We start from the raw sequence: 17,513 nt of genomic DNA, 5'->3' as shown, positions 1-17,513 counted from the left end.
CGAATTGCCCCAATTGTTAATATTGCATGCAGCATTAGGCCAACTTTTTGACAAATATTCTGCAACGGTAATGATGGCATTGTGGACCAAAAAAAAGGTGAAAAAAAATAGAGCGAAGCAAGAATTATGCTAGCAAATAATTATGAAAACTCAGAATGTTATCAGATTTAATGAATGTAAGTCTGCCATAAGCAATGAAAGAAAAAGCAGATGATCTTGCCAACTCTTGTGCCAGCAATGGACATCTCTTGACAGTTACTTTACTTGCCCTGTGAGCCTTACAGGTTAAGCCTGTGCCTGGATGATCTCGATGGTAAATATGATTGGCTTCAACCCCGACCTTGACGTGTATTGCTCAGTTCCGACAGAGTAGTTCAGGATGCGGGAGGCATATCCACGCAGTACCGATTTGTCCCCCTTAGGCCACTCAGGCTCATAGATCTGGAGCTTCACCCTGTCGCCGGTCTTGATGAAGTGATCGTCTTGAGCACCGTCCACTTTCTGGAACCGGAACTCGTAGCCGTAGTTATCTCGTTGGTCTTTGAATGGGATATTGGAAACCACGTCCGAATAAAGAAATGACTTGTGGTAGAATCCTGGAATGATGGGCGTTGAGGTGAGATATTTAGTATAAGGTAGACCGGGACTTCGGAGTCGAAGCTTGTAAGGTGTATCTTCTTTGAGCTTTTTTTTTATGATAATTGTCAGCAATTAGGCATTCACTCATGTGGGCAGTTAGACGTCTGCATACTTACTTGCCATGCATCCGATGGTGAGGAAGTTATCTCCGTCTCGAATACATCATACCCGAGTGGATGGCCCTCGGCGTCACGGGCAGTGGCATCAACTGTGGTGATTTGACTTCCTGGGTCCCAAAGAAAATGCCATGAGAAGAAGTGAAAGCCTTTCTTTTTCAGGTCATCCTGGTATTCAAAGTCTGTGGATTCATTGTTATGAAGGTCGTAACAGGCCTCACTGTGGACTAGTTTTTGTTTTTCCTTTAGCTCTTGTTGTACTTGGTTAGTATGGATGAAACTTACCAGCGACCCATAGATCCTTTTCAGGTACATGAGGATTAGGGGGGAACTTCCAATGATGGGCATCATGTACACCAAGGCTTGTATGTTCATCAACCTTCAGTCTGAATGAAACTCCAGATTTGACTCCTTCACCGCCAGCTGATACTGGTCATTAGCATCTCTTCAATCTTCGGTTTAGAGATCTCACTCACAGGGAGATGAGTTGGTAGGACCCTGTGAGGTGGTAGTATCTGCTGACATATTGGATGATGACGCAGACGCGATTCCAGCACTGTTGAAAAGCAGACGATTTCTTAGATGGTTTATTGAGTTTTCTGTAGAGGAGATCGTGTAGGTCTTCTGCCGGGGGGGTTAAGCCTTTATATATGCCAGGTTTATACACCTGTAAGACCTTTAGCTATGAAGTAGTAATTGATCATTTGCAGGTCTGTATGGTATGTAGCAGGACACAGCCAGTTTTCAACCGCCATTACCCCCTGTCATTTCAAAATTCGCATGCTTACTTCCCTCGATGACTATGTTAGCAACTTTCCCTACAGGTTAGAACATAGTCACATCAACAAATCACAACTTGCAGTCTCAATTCCAGGGATGCAAGTGCATCATAGAGTTATCCATCTTCAAGCTTCTGCAACCACATAACGTAACATCGGGAAAAGAGGCCTCACTTAAGAGAAACTATACAGGATGAATGGCACACATAATTACATCAGGAAGTACATGTAATATCCATAGTATTCCTTCGCCCGGTTCATCTGTGCAACAGAGAAAATCCAAGAGAGCATAAGCAAAGACACCGCCACTTCCATGTTCACAAACTCGCTAGCCATGGCCATACTATTTGCCAGCTGTGTTGTATCTCGATACTGACCGATATCCTATTGATTATCTGCTGTGGGCCTTGTGTATGTATGTATGTACATCTTAGCGCCTGCAGGTAAGATTACGTAGGTGTCAGGTACACTAATGCAAGCGTTCTACGGAGTACTTCCGGGGAGCCTAATCACCTTGTCAAAGTTGTCATAGACTCATAGTGGGGGATCTGGCAAGTTCGGCGCTAATTCTCACGTGCATTCAGAACATTGATCGACTATCGATATTATTCTACTTGTCTGTTGTTGGCCTTTGTTTTTCTTCTAATTGCAACCTTAATCTGGCAGCTGTTGCCACCACCACTGCTACTCAGCAACGCTACGGCGGTACTGCTAAAACAAACTGAAAAAAAAAAGCAAAAACCTGGTACCAGCTAATTAATTAAGCATATAGACCAATCATGGAGCAACGTGTGGAATTAGTTGCAGTTCTGTACTCAGGTCGTGAGCAACCATCAGTATAAGAAAACGAGCTTCTTCAGACAGCCACTGTCGTGTATAGCAATATAGAGATGATTCAGCTAGATCGGGTATGAATTCATTATCATCAGCTAACCACTTGATCAACTGGCTCTGCAGCTGTGTGAGACTTCTAGAATGTGTAGTACAGTGGAGCGGGCGTTGTGTAACCGTGGAATGATTTCCCTGTGTATAATCTATATGCGGATACAATGACCTTCTCATGAAGGCTGGTTCTTTGAAAATTCACTCAAAAAGGCGCCCAAAAATGCAATTTCCATTACAGCATGTGTGTAACGATATTTCCCATTCCATGATTCAATTCGGAGGAGTGTAGTCATTTCTATTTGTCAGTATAGGCATTTTTCAGCTGGTTTGAAAGAATATACCCATACATGATGCATCTAGATACATTAACTTCTTCGTTTTTCTGGCAGTGTTGGCCAGGCATCCCGACCAAATTAATTCCAAATTGCACCAGCTCTATACCACCTGGCCATGATAAATGAACGGTCACATGAAATGTGAATTAAACACGGAATGCATCATCCATGGAGAAATTATTTGCTCCATACAGCAACACTTTGATGACTATTCCTGTATTTTTGCTCAATTGAATTTTTTTTTCTCGGCAAACTTATAAATACTTAGTTAAGCAACTTCTTTTTGCTCCTGCTAATCATCAACTCCTTGCCCAAAGTACGATTGCACTGGATATCCACCACGGGATTCACCATGGCCGCGAACACAACCGATGTTATCCTTAACATTCGAACCTTCGACAGCCACTCCGAGCCTGTCAAGGAACATAGCTGTGTTACTGTTCCAAAGGAAGCACAAGACAAGACGCTTTCCGAGTTGCGCAAGAAGCTGGTTGATGCTAAAGTGCTGGACTCCAAAGTGTATGTGGTGAAAACACAAATCCTTCCTTGTCTTATTTATTACGCCAGATTGTTATGTGGGTGCTAAGTTCCAACAGAAGAAGGAGTCCTTTTTGCAATGTCAAAGGTGCTGTGATCGGTGATGAGACAAAGTTCTCTCTCTACCTTCGTATCATTGATGAAAAGGTGATGAGGTCTCTATCTATTTTTCTGCCTACGCTTTCTGATCAGACTCTTTGATAGGAAACCGAGAAGGATCCAAGAGCGGACGACGGTCACCCGGAAGGCTCTTGTTCTAATACTGCAAAACCATCGACACCAGACCGCTTCAATGTATATTTTAAATACACAAGGGTGCAAGGTGGATTAAATGATTCCGCCAAGGAATTCCTCAATCAAAAGATCGACACTGCTTTGAGTGTTGGGGCACCCTCTATTTCAGTTCAGTATCAGTTGCTGTTTCGATAGCTAACATCTTGCAGCAGGCAGGGAGTGAAAAGTTTGACCCCAAGGCGCTGAAAGACCTCGTTTCGTCCTTCTCTGCTAGTAACTTTGTCGCTTCTACAGGTTCAGGAAACGCAAAGTAAGGGAGTTCATTTGTCCTACATGTTGTCAAAGCTCAGCCCATTTTAACGCACCTTTTTTTAGGCATCCCGTGGATATGACCGAGGCAGACTGGGATGTTGTCCTGAAAAGAAACAACCTCTTGAGTGGGAACTCTGTTACTCTTACCAAAGTTCAGGATCCCGAGACTGAAATAGAAACAACGCAGGTAAAAAATGGAGCGTGCTCCTTATCCAGGTGATCCCATGGTTTCCACAATTTCGTAAAGATGGTGTTCTAATAATATGCTCAGCTTTCCGTGTGAAGGCCAGGAAGATGCTATCTAGTGAGGAGACTGAGGTTGAGAGCAAGATTCAGCTGAAGGTGTGTATGACATGTTCGTCGCGTCGATGATGAGATTTAAGAAACAGCACAGGACACCAGAGTGCCTCTTTTCCAGGACAATGACAAGTCATATGTCGAGGTCACAGAGACCAAGACTGCACTGTCGAACATGATGGCAAAGGAATCTTTCTCTCAGACGGATGTCGAAGCTTCAGTGTGAGTACCAGATGTCTCTTCGCCCAAATACTACACCTGCTACTACACCTGCTGACAGTCGAGCCCGGAGCTGGTGGTGCCGCAGGATTTTCCGCAGGTGTAACAGCAGGGCTTAGCAAAGCAGACCAGGATTTGTTCAAGAAGACGAACGAAACGTCAAGTGCTTCTATGCATATCACCTACAATGTATGTACAGTTTTTCGTCCTCTTATTAGCAATCTGAAAAACCAAGCTGCTGATCGAATTAGCACTAGTTTCCGCGAGTCGCGTTGTACCTGGATGGAGAGATTGTGGAACTCACCGAGGAGTGCGAGGCGGATTTAAAGAAAATGAGTTCTCACGACGATTACCTTCGTTTTTGTCGGAAATACGGTCAGTCAGAACTCCTTGCTGCTGTTCTTCCAGTTTGCTGGTAGCAGGATGCTCACTTTGAAGAGAAAAAAAAAGGCCAGGTATTCCCCTCCAAAGTTCTTCTTGGAGGGCGCCTTTACTATACCCAGGAAACGTCATCGTTTGGCAACTCGAGCTTCTCGGAGAGAAGCAAGGCTTTGAAAGTGGCAGCCAGCCTATCTTTCTCATCACCATACGTCCAGGCCAGTGCGAGTGCGAGCCACGAAGACAGAATCAAGACAGCTGGAAGTGATCAAAGTGCCAATTTCAACAATGCAATCACCTGGCATGCCCAAGGTGGCGATACTCTGCTGTGCAATAAGTCCGTCTTGTCCCCAGTTTGAATATATAATCTAGATAGTAACTAAATATATTTTTTTCTATGTCTAGCCCACCATCCTGGTGCCAAACAGCGGCTTCACACTATAATTGGCGGGTCATTCAGGTATGCTTCCATTCTCAGTCATGGTGCGCTGGTCTAAAGACTAATCATGGACGATACAGCAAGCCAACTCAGTGGCAATATTTGATTTCATCCGCAGCCTTTCTCGGGAGACAAAAGACTTGGTTGACAGCAAGCAGGCTTTCGGGAATGAGAATAAATAGACTGATATGAAGCAGGCTCAAAGGGTCAATGAACAACAGTCAAGATTCTCTTATTTCCAATGCATTCATTGCTTGGAGAGTCAAGTTGATGCTTCCTGATGTTTATTTCCTCTCTGAAACAAAAAGAATTGAAACTCTTTCGGTCTTGTGTGGATTATCGATTTCATATCTCACGTGGTTCAACACATTTTTTTTTCTTTTTGCTGGGCAATTGAGGAAAGAGAGCAAAGTTTCATTTTTTTCCCTGCCTTTCAAACTGATTCAACCTCAGCCTCAAAATTACAATTTCTTATCTGTTACCAATTACCAGAACCAGTACTAGTTTACTGCCTTGCAGCAGGTGCAGTCTATATCCTGCTCAGCCTCATCCAGAATAGGCAATCGCTGGCTTATCCTGTGGCGTATCCTTTGAAAATTGAATCCAGCTGTGCCACAGTTTACCTGAATTGCACTATTACAGCTGTAAGTAGGCATCATCTGAGACACTCCTAAGAGCCGCAAGTGAGTATGGCTTATTGTTTTTTTTTACGGTATGATATTAAAGAAAAGGATGTCAGATCCATTTGCAACATTCAAGGCAGAAACGCTAGTAGTGGAGATGATGATTGTTCTGGTCCAATGGTGGGTTGCATCAACAAGGCTGTGCCAGTTTAGGCTGACTGTGCTTTACTCATTGTTTTCTCCGACTGCGGATCATTGAGTCAGTCCTGGGTTATCTAGTAATCCTGACTCAAGAAGAAATAATATACTTACAGTTACTTACAATTTTTTTTTTAGTCGTTCTCATCCAATGATTCCTTCAGTCTGAGCAGACTGGCAGACTTATGCACAATGATTTCACATGGCTGCTTGGCAAGCGTAGGCAGCCACGGGGACAGGTGCTGCAGTATGCGATATAAATATTAAGCAGTATCCTGTGAGAGATCTCTTTTTCACTCTGTCATAGCTGTCCTTCTGGCAAGGATTTCACCATCTGGTGAATCCTCTCTTTGAGCTCACAGACTCCGTACTATATGTACCACATCATGGACGCTTTACGCAACGCCTCCTTCCAGGCATCGCCATTGATGCCCTTCTCAGGGATCCCCCTGCTAGATTCCTTCCCGTCTGGATTTTCGCTCATCTCGTCGTACTTGCCGCTGGTCTTTCTTCTGACGACGGCGACAGCGTCTCTGCAATTCTGCATCCCGGGCGCCGTGGAGTTCCTTAACAGCTTCTTCATGTCTCAGGTGGAGATCCGCATGGACGACGAGATGTTCGACTACCTGATGTACTGGATCTCTCAGCAGAGCTTCTCCCGCAAGGCCACTCGATTCGTCGCAGGCACCAAGACGCGAAGCCACCTGGTCTGGTACGACGATTCGGATGACGACGATGACGACGAGATGGAGAAGGACATGCCGGACAATTTCGATGACTACTGGGCGCGGAGAATCACCCTCGATAAGATCAAGCCCATTCGCATCACCCCCGCCGAAGGCCAGTATTGGTTCTGGTACAAGCATCGCTTGATCAGTTTCGCGAGGACACCGGACGACAGCAAGCAGATCATCACGTGGGGGACACCGACAGAAAGGCTCTATCTCCGATGTCTGGGACGAGATGCCTCTATTCTGAAGGAGCTTCTGCGTGAGGCCCAGCAGACATACGTCGACCGCGACGGGAACAAGACCATCATCTATCGGGGACAGAAAAGCGCTGCGGGTGCAGATCACGACTGGGTGCGGTGCATGGCCCGTCCGCCCCGTCCGCTGTCGACTGTCGTGCTGGACGATGCCCAGAAGCAGGCGTTCCTCGAGGACGTGAAGGAGTACCTGCATCCGCGGACACGCCGCTGGTATTCCAACCGAGGAATCCCATACCGTCGAGGGTACATGTTCTACGGACCTCCAGGAACCGGCAAGTCGAGTCTGTGTTTTGCGGCTGCGGGGGCGTTGCATCTGAAAATCTACCTGGTCAGTCTCAACTCGAAGTCTCTGACCGAGGACAGCCTGGCGGCCATGTTTCAGAGCTTGCCACGGCGGTGCATCGTGCTTCTGGAAGACGTCGACGCCGCCGGCATGACGAACAAGCGCGGAGATTCAACATCGGACGCGCCGCCTCAGGGTCCCGGCCATGCTGCAGCGATCGGGGAAGAGACGGACAAGGACGACGACAAAACTGCGCAAGGCGTCTCACTGTCTGCTCTGCTGAACATCATCGACGGAGTTGCCTCGAGCGAAGGTCGGATTCTGGTCATGACCACGAACCACATCGAGAAGCTCGACCCTGCGCTGCTGCGACCGGGTCGGGTCGACATGACGATTGAATTTGGGTATTCGGATCGCGTTTCAATCCGGGACCTCTTCCTGGCGATCTACGCCCCGTTGGAGGGTGATCTTCCAGACGCAAAAATCGGGAATGGTGCCGTCAATTCAGCTTATCAGGCCACCTCCAAAGCCGAACTTGTCTCTCTCGCTGAGGAATTTGCGTCGCGGATCCCCAGCGGAGAGTTCACTCCAGCCGAGATCCAGGGATATCTACTGCAACACAAGCAGGAGCCCGAATTGGCCATCAAAGGCGCCGAGGCCTGGGTGCAGGACATCCGCGAAGAAAAGGCAAGGAAGAGGGCGCAGACAGCAAGCAAATGAGCATGCAAAGCAATCAAAGAAAGACATCTCCGTGTTCTATTCTATTTCAGTGACGACTTGGATGAAATAATGACGACGATGACGATAATGGCAAGCAGGAATTGTAACTGTTAGCGGGCGGATTGATGGATTTCAGCATACAATGCGACTGACATTACTAAAGCGAATCAGCTACATTCCGGAGAACTGATCACATCAAGCCAAGGAGTTTACTTCTTGCTCTTGGCTGGTTATTGAGCATCTGTACATATATACATACATAGAGAATACAATTCAACAAACACATCCTTCATAAGCTAAATAAATGTACTCTAATTGCATGCTTCATTCCTGTTTTGCTGCCAGGACAATATACTAGAATCTCTGAAGAAATAGCTACCTAATCCAAACTAATCTTTATCAACTAGGTATTATTTCTCGCCTTTGAACTTTTATCTTTCCTTCCCTACTCTTCTTCTAAATTGATGCGTCATTTGAATTGCTCATTCCACACCTGGCTAATAAACTAAACTAAACTAAACCAAAATACTACTACTGAACTACCAGGCAGGTAGGTAACTAATACTACTGACCCAAGTTAGGTAGTATGTAACTAAGTATATAACTAAGTAAGTAAATATGTGGTAGATATTATCGTGACTAATACCATATACCCCTCCCTCTTCTACTAGTTGACTGAGTCACGAGTGATCTTCCTATCTTTTTTATTTCTTCCTTGGCTTCTCGACCTCGTAAATAGACTTTCGTTTTTGAGCCGTTAAAAAGGCAAGCCAGTCTGGATAGGTCAATAGGCATAGCCATGCCATAGCCAAGATAGTCAACTAGTCATATGATTATATGCCGTGGTAACGTGACTGATTGACTTCTCGATTGATTGACCGCCCAACGCACATATGTACGTACGTATTACATGCATGCACATACGGAGTACTCGATGAAGGATCAGTCTTTCTTCCTTTCACCGCATTTTTGCTGATATTCAGATTTTTATTCGCTTTTTCGGGCTGTCACATGCAAGTCATATACGTGGTTAGTTAGTTAATTTAGTGGTTGGGTTGTTTGTTACTCTGGAGTGGTTTGTTATTGGATAAGTGGTTTGTTTTGCTATTGCTATGCCATAGTATAGACTGTAGTATACTTCCTTACGTACTGAATGTACTGTACAGCACAGAAATTTTTTTTGCGTTTACTGTAAACGAACGTCTTCCTCGAGATTGTGTCCCTTCTCTGGTGTCGCGTAAAGCGAAAAAAAAAATTCCGTTGAGTAGTAAGTGCAAATATGTTGTGTTGAGATTTCCGGATGCGTTCTGTTGCTGTCTCTGTTTGCGGTTCCGGCAATATTTCTCCCTTCCCTCGATAGATACAGTATTAACCAAACTAGTGTACTCAGGATTTACCTGTTCTGGTGAAATCAACAGACTTAGTCTTGCTCACTCACTCGCTTACTTTACTCATGCGGGGTTATAGACGATCATCAAAACCCTACGATCTGTGGCGCAAACGGCCTGGCCTGCTGCTTGCGACTGATGTCATCGTGCACACTCCTCGGCGATTTAGCGTGGACGCCAAAGATCTACCAAGTCCTTAATGCCGGTCATTGGGACCAGGGGGGTGGATCGACAAGGCTAAAGAATAAGCTAGGCTAATACGAAGGAGACTAGCTTTATTTATGCAAGGCTGAGAGAGGTTAGTGCTTATAATTGCCGACAATCTGATGAGTGCCCAGATTTTCTCTTGGTCATGTGTCCACTGTCAGTTCGTGGCAAATTTAATGATTTTTGTTCTCGAAATTATCACAGCTGGTACGATCTGTTTGGCAGCCTTACCCTTCAGTCGTTACTCCGTACACGGATCGTCAGTACCGGAACCGAGAATCGCAAGCGGATGGCTTGAACGGAGCCGTAAGGTACCTGTCAACAAGCGGAAGAACCATGGGATTGTCTGCAAATGGTCTGGATCTCCTCGCGTGCCAATATTCCGCTTTCACCCTTGCATCGGGCTTCCCTGTCAGGCATCGGGCATACAAACATCCGGACTAATTCTCGGAATCGAATCTCGCGCCCAGACGACACAACTGCATGCCCACTGGATCTACTGCTCCTGCAGTGCGAGTCAGCCGATTAGCGCTGGCTTTATTGACCGAAATGCGGGGAAGCAAGAGAACATCGCCACGTCAGTGTCACGAAGAGCAGGCCGTGCGGAGTAGATTCGAGTAACCTTGACTCAGAGATCCCTACTGAGAGATCCCTACTCAGAGGTCCCTGCGAGCAGATGATCTGGGAGAACGGGATTGACAATGTTGCCGCAAAAATTATGACTTGTATGCAAGCAGAAGGCGACCCTTGCTTGCAGCAACCGGCGTGGAGATGCATCGTCGGTTGTTTCCGGCCAGCAGCAGTTCGGCTCTTCCTTGCACCTTCCTGACATGTGCAACGCCGGATGGCTCGCTCCTGCCAGCTGATGGTTGCGTCTGGTGACAGCTCCTGATGCGGAAGGCGCAGGATGCAGCAACAGAGCTTGCGAAGCAAGCACGGCATACAAAAGGCGAGGCTGTTCTGTTGCCTCCCATGCCAGCTGTATCGATATCTCTATCTACCGCCAGATTCCGCAGCCTGCGGATTGCCCATTCTTCTGTGTGGCCGCTCTTGCTTGCTATTGTTATCTCACCATGCGGCCTTCGATATTCTTTTCCTCACTGGCATCTGCCTTGGCCATCCTGCCAGCGACTTGGGCATCGCCCTTGACGAAGCGTACCGGGCCCAGGCTGGCCATCAATGCCGACTTCCCCGACCCCAGCTTCGTCCAGCACACCGACGGGACGTGGTATGCCTTTGGCACCAACGGCAACGGCAAGCACATCCAGGTAGCGCACTCGCCCGACTTCCAGACCTGGACGCTGCTGGACGTGGACGCCCTGCCGACGTTGGCCGGCTGGGAGACGGACGTGGACCATTGGGCGCCTGACGTGATTCGACGGGTAGGTTGGCCTTTTATTCGTCTTTCCTGGAGGGCTTTTTGCTCATGCTCGTCCTGCAGAATGACGGCAAGTACGTGCTGTACTACTCAGGCGAGGCCAAGGAGATGGTGCGACATCACTGCGTGGGCGTCGCCGTCTCTGTCGGGACCGACCCGGTAGGCCCGTACATTCCACAGGAGAACCCGTTCGCATGCCATCTGGACCAGGGTGGCGCCATTGATCCGTCCGGCTTCCTCGACAAAGACGGCTCTCGCTACGTCGTCTACAAGATCGACGGAAACAGCGTCGGCCACGGCGGCGACTGCAACAACGGAGTCCCGCCCCTCGTGCCGACGCCCATCATGCTGCAGAAGGTCGCCGACGACGCCATCACGCCGGTGGGCGACGCCGTCCAGATCCTGGATCGCGATGAGAGCGACGGTCCGCTGGTCGAGGCGCCCAACCTGATTCTGAAAGACGGCACCTATTTCCTGTTCTACTCGACGCATTGCTTCACGGATCCCAAGTACGACGTGCGCTATGCGATAGCCTCGTCCATCACGGGCCCGTACACGAAGACAGGGGTGCAGCTGGTCAAGACGGGCGACTACGGCCTGACGTCGCCGGGAGGAGGCACGGTGTGCGGCTGCGGTGATCGGATGCTCTTCCACGGCTTCTGCAACAACAACGAGCGATGCACGTATGCGGCGGATCTCGGTATCTCGGGGACAACAATCAACTTTGCCTGAACGAGCAAGCATCTTTTGGCCTGTTTCCTGAGACTATTTTTTTTTCTTTCTATTCTTTATCGCCTCCGCCATTGTTACTTTTTGTCTAGCAGTCTAGCTCTGTACAAATTCGACGCATATCTTTTTTTTTCTCAACACTCTGGCTTCCTCACTCGCTCTACCGTCGCCATCACTCGCTGACAGGACATTTCGCAAAGAGGTTTGGCAAGTCAACAGGTACAAAAACGATCACTACCAAGGGTACGGGCTATCTGTTCCATTCGTTGAACATATTGAGAATTAGCTTTTTTATACCACCGACCCTGTGTCATCTATCTCATCTTATCAACTCTGGAGAGCTGCTGGCAACTGGCTGGATTTGGATACTGGATTGGAGTACACGAGAGCAATAGTCTATATTATATTATATATACCATTTGGTTAATATTGTCCAAAGTCTGAGCATGTTCCTGTAGTTCTTAGAAGTTCGTTCATATGTCATTAACGTTATCGAAATATATCTCGTGGAAGTAGTACGAAAAGAAAAGAAAGGAAAACAGACAGACAGACAGTAAGTAAATCAACCCGAGAAGAGTTAGATTCCACCAAACGCCATTCATGAACCCTTCCATCAACCAGGAGATCACCTGTGCAGGTACATGTACCTATATATAAGAGATATGTATATGATATGGTATATATAGTAGGTATCTGCAGGTGTATATGTGTATACATATATACGAATAAATGAATATAGATCACGACGACTCCATCAACAACCACGACTCGTACGGCACGGCTCGCATGGTCTGGCGCCCCCAAAAGTCCGTCTCGTACAGCGATGGCTCAAAGGCGCAGACCGAGGCGTACTGCCGGATCAGGTACCGCCAGTAACACGCCTCGGCGGCCGGGGTCAGGTAGCGGTCACGGAAGGTGGCGACGCTGTTGTTGGCGATGCGCTCGGCCTCGAACGGGTGGTCCAGCAGGTACTCGATCTTCTCCTCCAGGTCGGAGAAGTCGCGCGCCACCTCGACGTAGTTTGCGTCGGGCCCCGAGGAGACCAGCGCCGCGTGGTGCGCCTCGCGCCAGACCAGCTGGTGGGCGATCACCACCGAGCGGCAGTTCTGCAGGTATTTTCCGCGGCCGGAGAACGAGCGGCCCTCGGTGTGCGCCAGGAACATGTACCGGCAGTGCTCCTCCATCGGCAGCACGTTGCTCTTGTCGTTGTCGTCGCTCTGGCTCCAGTCCAGCACGCGGATGCTGGCCCACGGCTTGCCGCGCGTGTTGGCGAGCAGGTTGCCGCGCAGCTCGGGCGCCGTCGCCAGACTGCCGCGCCAGAGGAGCTGCTTCTTCTTGTCACGGAAGGCAAGGCCGTCGTCGACGGCGGCGATCCGCCGGCGGATGTCCCGGTAGGGGCCGACCTTGACCTCGGGCCACGACCAGAAGCCAAAGTCGGGCATCAGCCAGACGGCGTCATCCTCGTCGCGTTTGGAGTACGCCCAGATGGGGCCTTTGTCGGTGTCGACGACGAAGTCCTCGGTCGAGAAGATGAATTCAACGCTGGGCAGCTCGTGCCGGTTGGGGACGGCGATGAGGGCGCGGTGGAGCGAGTGCAGCGTCGCCTTGGCGCGGGTGAAGGTGTAGGGCATGTCTCCGAAGTCGACGATATACAGCTAGCATGGCTATCAGTATGCAGACAACAAACAGCGACAGCAGACTCACCTCCCCTCGATCAACAATCGCCCGCACCAGGCCATCTCCCACCTTCCTCGAGTTCAACTCCTTCCACGTAATGGGCTTGTTCGCGCCGGCGCGCAGCGCAACAGACTTGTCGATCTCGACGAACAGTTTTGGAAACGCGATCTGGCACTGCTCGTCCGACAGGCCGTAATTGTCGCCGTCGCGGCTGGCGATGAATTCCCAGGTATCATTATTGTCGGTTTGCGGTTGTGCTGGTGGCGTACATGTTCGATGGTCCTGATCAGGAGGAGAAGGATGAGGACGTGACAACGGCGGCGTTTTGAAGAACAAGCTCTTCCCAATCCCAGACCCAATCCCACCATCGCCAAGATCAACACTGTAATGATCGTATTTTCGGAACCCGAAGACGAGGAACGCCGCGACGACGAGCAAGAGACCGCCGCCGAGGACAAGGAAGCGGAGGCGAAGGGGCATCATGATGGACATTTTTCGATGTACTTCTCCTCCATAGAGGGACACACAGTCTCTCTCTCTCTCTCTCTCTGAGCTGTCTTCTCGTGAGCGCAGTCTGCGTCCGTTGTGCTGTCGAGAGAGAACAATCAATCAGATCAGATCAAGCCATTCATCTCGTCATCTCGTTTCTCAGAGAGTATTAACAGTCGTATATCCAGATAAGACAAACAGCGTATGTACAACACAGAGTACAAACTGTCTGTACAGAGGCTCGTTCAATGAAACTTCAATCGCTGTCCAGAAGACAGACTGCGTCTGACAGCGTACGTAAGGCAGTGGGAGCGGCCCCAATAATCACTGGTGCTGCGGGTCGTTCGTCTGTCGGTCGGGAGAGCGGGCCACGGGGGTGGGTTAGGTAGCACAAGTTCCTCCTAGTCTGTCGACTATCATTTAAATAAAATTATTCTATTATTATTAGCCAGCTCAAAGGTATCACTAGACCTCTTCTGATCAATAAAAATTATTAACAATGCGTGTTCATTTTATTTCTTTTTTTTCTCTCGTCCCGACAGCAATCAATTCACCTCCTATGTAAGTTCTACCAAACGGTATCCATGGATACCGATTCATTACGGAGTAAGATTACCTATACTAGACGATGCCGAATCCCGATAGGCGCGAGTCCGTTTTTAACTCCGCTTGCGTTTGCGTCTCCAGTTCGGTTTCTTGTTTCCGCGCGGCTGATGCCAATCCCCGACCCTGATTGGTGGGTTCCCGTGTTGGGCCAAGAACTCCCCCCGACTATCAGTACTGCATCGGGAAGGGGATATTATTATTACTGCCTACCCAGGTAGGTAGGTGGGTTATAGTTATACGGAGATCCGAAATTCATTTCTTTTCCGGATTGGCGCGTCAACCTTCCTCCTTATCTCCCTCCTCAGAGATTATTATAGCAACAGCAGAGCAGCCTTTAAGCCAAAGATATTATATTAGAGGTTAACTTTTGCCCAACCTCTAAAATTCCTAGTTTTCTCATGTAGATTTTTTTTTGCATCAATGATCATTAAGAGTAATTCCGCAGGTACAGGAACTTATACTGCGTATAGGTTGGAATCACCAGAAATCCAGATTCGTCACGAGGCGCACCTCTTGGAGGTACTATTAGGTGAGGAATGTGTGCGTCAAAGTAACATTTATTTATCTAGTTTATTACAGCCGTTCTATTTAAATCTGTCTAGACTTGAACTTGCAACGCCTCCGGTTAATCAAATATCTTTACCTGCCGCATACTCTATTAATTAGATTAAGGAATGGAATATGGGACCCTTCTAGAATGAGACACGGCAAGGGAGGGGATGCTTTGGTAAGAAAATATATATATGCGGCTGGATCAAATGCTGAGTATGGTGACGGAGAAAAAGCTGTTATAACAATGCAAACTTGATTGTTGCTATAATTAGTCATCCTTGTTTTATAAGTGTTGCTCAAAGTCCTGGTGAGGACTTGCTGGCCATTTGAAAAAAAATGGAGGACTTATCCAGAGATAGGGGTACACTATGTGTACGATGGAGTGTGGGTGTTGTATTCGTTGGAGGGGTATTACGAGCCGCATCAGAAACTGAGTTCATGATTCTGTAACACCTCCAGTCGAATCAAGGTTATTGTGCCCGTAAGGTATACAGCAATGTACTAAAGCTAGAGTCTATCCAGCAATACAGGATAACTTCATACAAACGTGCTGGAAAACAGGCAAAGAGCACTACGTTCTGGCCGACCATGCCAAACATACTGGACGCCTTCTGACTTCATCCCTACAACCACACAAGCACTCACACATGGGGTGCCTCAGCGGCTTCACCCCTATACACATACACACACGGGATGCCATCTCGGCTTCATCCCTAGGGGCCGTCGATCATCTCCTCATCTTCCTGACTCCCATACTGGAGTCGGTAGTAGGCCCGCCCCTGTGCCGATTTGTCAATCATCCTCCGAACCGTTTTCAGCGAACATCTTGGTGATGACGCTGACGCCGCTGCGAGGATATGGCACAAGTGCGTCCATATCTTGGAGCGATCGCGAGGAATTCCTGCCCATCCAATCGACCGGGACTGTGGGTACTAAATTAAAAGTTAGCAATAATACAATTTAAAAAGAGGAGGGGAATCAAAAGCAAAATCTAAAACTGGAGCCTTACCTTTCCCTCGTTGTCTATCCGCAGAAAGACAAAGTGAAAACTGTCAGAACAGCATCCAAATACGATGCTGTTCTCAAGTCCTTCAGTTTTCCGGATAGAATGTACCATGGCTATAATATATAATTAGAAATCTTAGATTGCAAAAGGAAAGAAAAGGATTATAGGACGAAATAACACACCCATATAGGCCAGGCACTGCGGAATGGCTAGCATATGTGCTAGCTGCCTCTTGGCCTCAATTATCACGAGGTTGGTGCCCATTGTCTGGTCATCGTACCAAATGGTGTAATCGGACTGACCATTCAGCATTCTCTCCTCCTTTTTGTAGGTAACTTTGAGCTGGAGGTTTGTCTCAGCAGTTAAGGAGATAGGCTTTGGGTCAAGCCATTCATCCTTCTGCTTTTCACTCTTAACTCGGACCAGCTCCTGGGCCCCACACTCGACCAGTATAGCATCCAGTCTCATTCTGCATGTTGCCTCATTACTGGGGTCGTTCCCCAGGGCCGCCGAGATCGTGTCAAGCCTCTGGTCTAAATTTTATTAGAATCAAGAAAGGGGAAAAGAAGGAAAAGAAGGAGGAGGGGGACTAATAAAAGAACAGAATAGATAAGTACACTTACAAAGGCTTTCTGGCACTTCATTGACACAATCAAGTTTTCAGATCTTCTTGCGGTGGTCTCTTCTCAGACCAAAGATGGTCTCCACGTCCGAAATCTTCAGGTTGCTCGCTGACCCAACCAAGCGGATTCCATCTTTTTTTCTAAAAAAAAAAGTGAAGAAAAGGAAAATCGAGTTATCTTTAAAAATCTTTAATTGATGTTATAGCAAATTTTGGCGCTTTCGCTTCTTGCGTTGGGATGGTGAAAATGTCCAGGAGTCTATGAAGTCAACAGTCTTGTTTTATCACGGCTATTGATTGTCTACATTGAGATGAAAAGGGAAAGTGCAAAGGACATGTGCGGGTAGAAGGAGTAAAGGAAAGGAGTGCCATATGGTCAGCCGACAGTGAAGACAGCAGTAATATAGAGGGAAGTTACGGAGTACTGGGCAGTAACTGCCTCTTTCCAAATTAGGCAAGTACACATCTCGAGCATCGGAGTGACAGTGACGAGGTGATAACAAGTGAATCCAGCAACAGCCTTCGTAGTGAAGATTAAGAGATCAGTAGTGAAGGCATGTATCAATGATGCAAAATTGAACATGATTGCCCGCCCCATCAGTGACGATGAAGACATCATGCCCCGATCTAGATAGATTCCTAATAATGGCCACTGCCTCACAACATCGCAGATAGTTATAGTTAGTTAATATTACAGCCGGCATCTATTTCACAGGTTATATACAGAGGTAAATACAAAACATCGGCTTGGCGGAGCGTTTACACGCTGTATGTTTTATCAGGGGTATCTCAAAAAAGGATGAAAGACAGAAAGAAAAGGAAAAGGAAAGGAAAAGAAAAAGGAAAGGAAGAAAAAAAATACGGTTGGGTTAGTCAA

General features: G+C 47.7%; 7 protein-coding genes across 7 annotated transcripts; 4 read left to right on the top strand and 3 right to left on the bottom strand.

Moving 5' to 3' along the window:
• Positions 1 to 285: 285 nt before the first annotated feature.
• Positions 286 to 1,280, bottom strand: T310_5843 (uncharacterized protein; the record flags this gene model as incomplete). The annotated part of the gene is made up of 4 exons (XM_013471301.1): positions 286 to 684; positions 756 to 982; positions 1,041 to 1,178; positions 1,232 to 1,280. 4 exons carry the CDS (start codon positions 1,278 to 1,280, stop codon positions 286 to 288), a joined length of 813 nt encoding a protein of 270 aa, XP_013326755.1.
• Positions 1,281 to 3,106: 1,826 nt separating this feature from the next.
• T310_5842 (uncharacterized protein) lies at positions 3,107 to 5,090 on the top strand (the record flags this gene model as incomplete). Its single annotated transcript, XM_013471300.1, has 9 exons — positions 3,107 to 3,273; positions 3,351 to 3,438; positions 3,496 to 3,585; positions 3,735 to 3,835; positions 3,901 to 4,024; positions 4,054 to 4,179; positions 4,256 to 4,354; positions 4,420 to 4,542; positions 4,809 to 5,090. 9 exons carry the CDS (start codon positions 3,107 to 3,109, stop codon positions 5,088 to 5,090), a joined length of 1,200 nt encoding a protein of 399 aa, XP_013326754.1.
• A 1,287-nt stretch (positions 5,091 to 6,377) lies between these two features.
• T310_5841 (BCS1-like ATPase) lies at positions 6,378 to 7,982 on the top strand (the record flags this gene model as incomplete). Its single annotated transcript, XM_013471299.1, has 1 exon — positions 6,378 to 7,982. The coding sequence occupies one exon, from the start codon at positions 6,378 to 6,380 to the stop codon at positions 7,980 to 7,982; it is 1,605 nt and encodes a 534-aa protein (XP_013326753.1).
• A 2,668-nt stretch (positions 7,983 to 10,650) lies between these two features.
• Positions 10,651 to 11,687, top strand: T310_5840 (endo-arabinase; the record flags this gene model as incomplete). Its single annotated transcript, XM_013471298.1, has 2 exons — positions 10,651 to 10,959; positions 11,019 to 11,687. 2 exons carry the CDS (start codon positions 10,651 to 10,653, stop codon positions 11,685 to 11,687), a joined length of 978 nt encoding a protein of 325 aa, XP_013326752.1.
• A 737-nt stretch (positions 11,688 to 12,424) lies between these two features.
• On the bottom strand, positions 12,425 to 13,841 carry T310_5839 (DUF821 domain protein; the record flags this gene model as incomplete). The annotated part of the gene is made up of 2 exons (XM_013471297.1): positions 12,425 to 13,339; positions 13,389 to 13,841. The coding sequence occupies 2 exons, from the start codon at positions 13,839 to 13,841 to the stop codon at positions 12,425 to 12,427; spliced, it is 1,368 nt and encodes a 455-aa protein (XP_013326751.1).
• Positions 13,842 to 14,349: 508 nt separating this feature from the next.
• T310_5838 (uncharacterized protein) lies at positions 14,350 to 15,264 on the top strand (the record flags this gene model as incomplete). Its single annotated transcript, XM_013471296.1, has 4 exons — positions 14,350 to 14,411; positions 14,476 to 14,670; positions 14,927 to 14,994; positions 15,059 to 15,264. The coding sequence occupies 4 exons, from the start codon at positions 14,350 to 14,352 to the stop codon at positions 15,262 to 15,264; spliced, it is 531 nt and encodes a 176-aa protein (XP_013326750.1).
• A 457-nt stretch (positions 15,265 to 15,721) lies between these two features.
• T310_5837 (uncharacterized protein) lies at positions 15,722 to 16,658 on the bottom strand (the record flags this gene model as incomplete). The annotated part of the gene is made up of 4 exons (XM_013471295.1): positions 15,722 to 15,940; positions 16,018 to 16,127; positions 16,197 to 16,542; positions 16,638 to 16,658. 4 exons carry the CDS (start codon positions 16,656 to 16,658, stop codon positions 15,722 to 15,724), a joined length of 696 nt encoding a protein of 231 aa, XP_013326749.1.
• Positions 16,659 to 17,513: the final 855 nt, after the last annotated feature.

This window comes from Rasamsonia emersonii, assembly GCF_000968595.1.
Source record: "Rasamsonia emersonii CBS 393.64 chromosome Unknown ctg1118621760331, whole genome shotgun sequence".
Taxonomy (NCBI): domain Eukaryota; kingdom Fungi; phylum Ascomycota; class Eurotiomycetes; order Eurotiales; family Trichocomaceae; genus Rasamsonia; species Rasamsonia emersonii.
This window is presented reverse-complemented; position numbering and strand designations above follow the sequence as displayed.